Source organism: Orycteropus afer, unplaced genomic scaffold (assembly GCF_000298275.1).
Source record: "Orycteropus afer afer isolate SDZICR_OR568_19922 unplaced genomic scaffold, OryAfe1.0 scaffold01202, whole genome shotgun sequence".
Classification (NCBI taxonomy): Eukaryota; Metazoa; Chordata; class Mammalia; order Tubulidentata; family Orycteropodidae; genus Orycteropus; species Orycteropus afer.
In genome coordinates, this window is record NW_006922789.1 from 57,090 (window position 1) to 62,106 (window position 5,017).

The 5,017-nt window shown below is 41.5% G+C and overlaps 1 protein-coding gene across 1 annotated transcript in view; it reads right to left on the reverse strand.

Annotated features, from left to right (window-relative positions):
- Nucleotides 1–5,017, reverse strand: part of DAB2 (DAB adaptor protein 2) — a gene marked incomplete at its 3' end in the record, with an annotated part of 20,473 nt that overhangs the window by 2,324 nt on the left and 13,132 nt on the right. The window contains 2 exon segments of the mRNA XM_042783446.1: nucleotides 6–74; nucleotides 4,509–4,671. Of these exon segments, the coding sequence (XP_042639380.1) occupies nucleotides 6–74; nucleotides 4,509–4,671 (232 nt within the window).

The following is a 5,017-nucleotide window of genomic DNA, read 5'->3' on the forward strand; positions in this document are numbered from 1 at the left end:
TGAGGTGGACTGATTGAAGACTAAAGATGGTGGAGTCCATGGTCCTGCCTGAGGAAGTGTAACTGGTATACCACCTGAAGGAACAGGGAAAAACTACTTTTTAGGAGTTAAGCTTAAAGTGGATTGTTTCTTTCTTTTTCTTTTTTTGATTGAGGCTGGTAGATTTTATTCCAAAGCTGGGCGTAATTGACAAGGTCACCACATTTAGTGGACACCAAGGCACATAAAAGTACACATCAGACATTTCTGTTCTTCAAACTCTCTATTGACTAACCCACAGCAGAGGCTCCTCTTTTGGGTTTCATTGTATGGCATGGGCCATGTGCTCTCATTCCTTTTCACTGAAAAGGATTCTTGAGTTTCAGAAAACACAACTCTCCAGGGAGCATTTATAGAGCATGTACACAGCAAACACCTTCATTAAGCTTGAAGCCACATCATAAACTAACATGGAAATAATGCTGGGTCCAAGTGATTGAATCATTCTAAAGGTTAACTAGCTAACTAAGAACAGCTAGCAGTATTCAGAAGGTAATGCTCTTTCTAGTCGGGGGAAGGACCACACTTTTCTCACTTTCTTCATTAGAGGGATAATGCAGTCCATAAATACGTAGTTATGAAAAATCTAGCTCTTTTCATAATACGCTGAAGTATATCAAAGTAGAACAGAGCCTGTCAATAACAGGAACTTGTTGAATCAATTGTATATATCCAACTCATGTTAATTATGAAGTAATTAAGACACGTGAAGGGGCACTCTGACTAATCAATTTCATCTTCTAATCTAGCAGCTCGCTCATATCTGGAGTCATACAGAACCCAGCTATCAAGCATGTGCATTCTGTCTCAATATCCTTGCATCATAAACCATTTCAAAGCTTCCTCACTTTTAGTGTTGCCAAGGTTGACAAGGGAAGATAAAATTTGGTTGATGCCAACACAATCGTAGACTTTTACATGTAAAACTGAGGAAAGGCTGGTTATCTTGGGAGGACTGTTTTGAATAAAAGTGCTTCCTACCCTGTGTCATTCACTAAACCTAGACTAAGTTAGAACAGAGTATTTAAGAAAGGAAGGGAGGGAAGAGAAGACATCAGGAAACAAAAACCTCACATAGTAACTAACTGCCTTTGTTGGAGCCTCTGATCATTGTGGGCAAATGGTGACATCTCCAACATCACTGCCATGCTGATTACAAACTAGTTCAATCACTAAAATCCAGCTCTTCTTCTGAGTGGGCCCATTCCCTACATGCTGCTCTAGTATGTAGGGCATTTTCTTTCCTGCCTCTTCCCAAGTGTATTAATGATCCGGTTAAGCTGTCACTACTAACAGAAAACCTGAATTCAGCCTTATTCACGGAGGAGGCTCTGTTCTCAAAACCTACTTGGTCTGAACTTTCAGCAGAGCACTTTTGAGTTTTAAAAGTTTTAAACAGTAACTGCTGTTCATTGATTGTGAATCCAAGTAAAATGAAATCCTTGACAACTTCAATATTTTCTTTACTTATCATGATGTTGGGAGCTCTGGTAGCATAGTGCCTAAGGCACTTGACTGCTAACCAGAAGGCTGGCGGTTCAAACCCACCAGTCACTCCTCGGAAGGAAGGTTGGGCAATCCTCCTTCTGTAGTGATACTGCCTCGGAAACCCAAGGAGGGATCACTATGAGTCGGGGCTGACTCGATGGCAAATAACAACAACAACAACAACATCATGATGTTGCTTATTTCTCCAGTTGTGATGATTTTTCTTCTCTCAAATAATGTAATCTACTTGATTTTCAGATTTATGCATAATATGCAGGAGTTGTTGTTAAAAAAAAAAAAAGTTTTTTAACCCAACCAAGAAAAGGCCTCAAAACTTTACTTAAGAATATTGTTGTTTCCAGAGTGAGAGTACTTTGAAAGTGGTGTTCAGGGTCCTAACAAGATGCTCATCTTACTGTGTCACCTTGACCCAACTCTGTCATCATGAACTCTAGCCATCTGACCATGAACATATAGTGTGTGTTCAGAAAGTGATGGGCTTGAGGGAAGGTCACTCTGACATGCTTCTTTTTGTGGTTAGGGAACTGGGTATCAGAGGGCTGACTAAAATTAGGAAAGTCAGTCTCTGAAAGCAGAGACTAGAACCCAGGTACACTGCTTCTGAATCCAGCACTACATCCTCCCATCCTGCCTCCTTGGCGTCCAGAAATAGGACTATTTTGTAAATCGATGGTAATTCAAATATTTATTTAACAGATACAGAAGTTAGACTTACTTTCAACTACAGAATATACTCCTTTCACAACGAATCAAGAAAAACATTCTCTTAGATTCTATAGTACAGGCTTCTAAAAGTGGGTTTAGTTTGAACAAAGTTATTGCTGGCATTTGAAAATATTTATTTAAATTTTATTAACTGAAATCAGAGTCACTCACTAATCGTTTCCACCAATGGGATGTGCTAGAAATAGGATAGAATTTTATCATCTGTCATGTTGGACTACATGCCTTCCCTTAGGAAAATATGTGGCTTTAGTCATAGATGGTATTAGTGGGACTGGTGGTAAAAGAGAATAATAATGTATTTGCCAGGAGTTAAAGGCTTTCTGGGTATATACCTGTGCCAGATTTCATTCCCATCCACCAGATACCACACACCATGTTTCCAAAGCATTAAAGGAACCAGTGGAGAAAAGAAGGGTAAAGGGTAAAGGAAAAGAGAGTGGGTACAAAAAGTTAATTTTATTACCTTCTGAAGCTAGGTTAAAACACAGGGTAGCAAGTCAAAGCTGAGAGCTCAGCCCTCTCCCCACCCCCACAGTTCTCCCAAAGAGACAGTCTCCCAGCTGGGTCCAGCGGAAGCCAGACCTACAACCTTCCATGCTTTGGCTGAGGATCCCTGCTAGTGGACAGGGGCTATACTGTGGAGCTCAGTTTGAGTTCCATGTCCAAACTTGGAAGAATCATCAGTATTCTGTAGTTGTATACCCCAAGGCCTCAACAGAGGCACCTAGCCAAAAAGCTTCCCTTCATCTGAATAAATTAACAGTTATAGGGTCCAGCTGTATTTTCAGGCTGACTAGTTAAATATTGGCTGTAAAAATTCTTCAGGGCATTGATATTGAGCTACAAAGCACTGCGATATGATCTAGTCTAGTCGCAGGCACTTCATCAAGCTCTCTACCCTTCCATGAAGGCAAGGCACCAACCAATCAGCTCTGTTGGGAGGTAGGAGGAAAAGAATGACAGAGAAAGAGGGAAACCCCAAAGAGACCTGAAGTAATTAGAGTCTCTTGATGGTGTGAACACAAGCATGGATTTCAGCCACTCAGCAGTTGAGTGATAAAGCCCCTCACACCACTCTACTCCAGATGTGGCTGAACCTATTTAACAAGACAGAATCAAAATATTTTCCTGAGCGGTAACACAGCAGAGATGGAGGTAAAATAGGATCCCGATGACTGACTCATCAGGGGGCAAAGAAAGACACTATTGCTGGTCAAATTTTACCAAAGAAGGCAGAGAGCTGCCCTTCATTTTTACATCCCCTCCCAAGCCAGAATCTATTTGAAGCTTGTAGAGGTGCCAAGATGCAGAAAAATAGAGAGTCCCCAGCAGGACAGCAAAGACTGTTGTTGGAATTTCTGAAACTGCACTATGGAGTCAGAAAAGAACTGGAGGCTGCAGTAAGAGCAGCAGGGTCAGCTGGAAGCCACGTGGCCTTCTGCATGGCCCTGCCACTGAGTGGCTCAACAATGCACAAGTTAATGACACGTTTATGGGTAAGTGCCCCAGCATACATTAGGTTATCTGATACAATTCCATCTCTTCTCACATACCTGTGCTCTTTTCAACGTCAGGTTTCTATAACTTATCTTCTGACTCTACTAAGGCAGTCTGCTAGCCAAAATATTGGCAAGGAGTTGCTAAGGCTTAAGAGTTCAGGACCCTTGCCTGTTGCACACCTAGCATATGTATAGGTAACAGAGAAATCTATAACCTAGAACTTCCATCCTATGACTTGAATTTGCTTCAGCCGTAATCTACTGGCCTTCCATGAGGGATATAGGTTTGTCAGGGGATGTATCTTCAATGTAGCGATGGCAAATGGCATGGCAGGCATGCATGCTACAACTCTTCCCAACACAGGTGGTAGACAAGACTCTCTCATCTCAATCCCTTTTCCTCACTGAATTGGTCTGATCTTTTGAGTCCTTTACAGCTGTTTTCTAGGAAGCTACTGCCAGTTGGTTTGGGTAAATGCACATGTTGAAAATAGTTTCTTCTCACATGTAACTCAAGGGGTCAAATTTCAGTTATAAATCAAGAGTGTCAAGTGTGGTGGGGTTGTACAGGGTAGTAGGGTGATACAGGAGCAACAATGGGAGAAGGGCTCCTTAGGGTGTTCAAATCTTATGTCCATGGGACTCTCTATGGCTATGAAGTACTTTTCCCTACATATCTATTTTATAATGAAAGTAATAGAACTACATGTAACTCATCTCTCTCTAGGCACCTACCTAGACCTGCAAGGGGCCCCACTGGGGCAGAAACACTTGTCTTGAAAAGATCCAGAGGATTGGTTGGTAAGGTTGCAGGTTGTCCCGTAGGTGACGTCTGTCCTGGCGATTCTGAGACAGGAGGAGCAAAGGGGTCTGATGCAAGCAAGTCATTTGCTGAAGACTGATAGGACAGGGAGGGAAAGAGAGCAGTTACTCAGCAACTGTGAAATACGGCTTTTGTCTTTCACTTTTTACCTCAAAATTGAGAATCACACAAAGAAGGACTTTTTCTTATTACTAATATACAACAAGTCCTACAACACACACAAACACAGAGCTATCTACAATGGACAGGATAGGGGGTCTTTGTAACTGATGTAACCTAGGATTCTCAAGGTGAAATCTATTTTACTCATTCACAAATTTGTGTGGCCTCCATGTCAGCTAAATGCTTGAAGGTGGGAAAGGAAGGCCAACTATAAATAATTTGCCTAAATACTTTTCATCATTACACTGTATTTAAATCA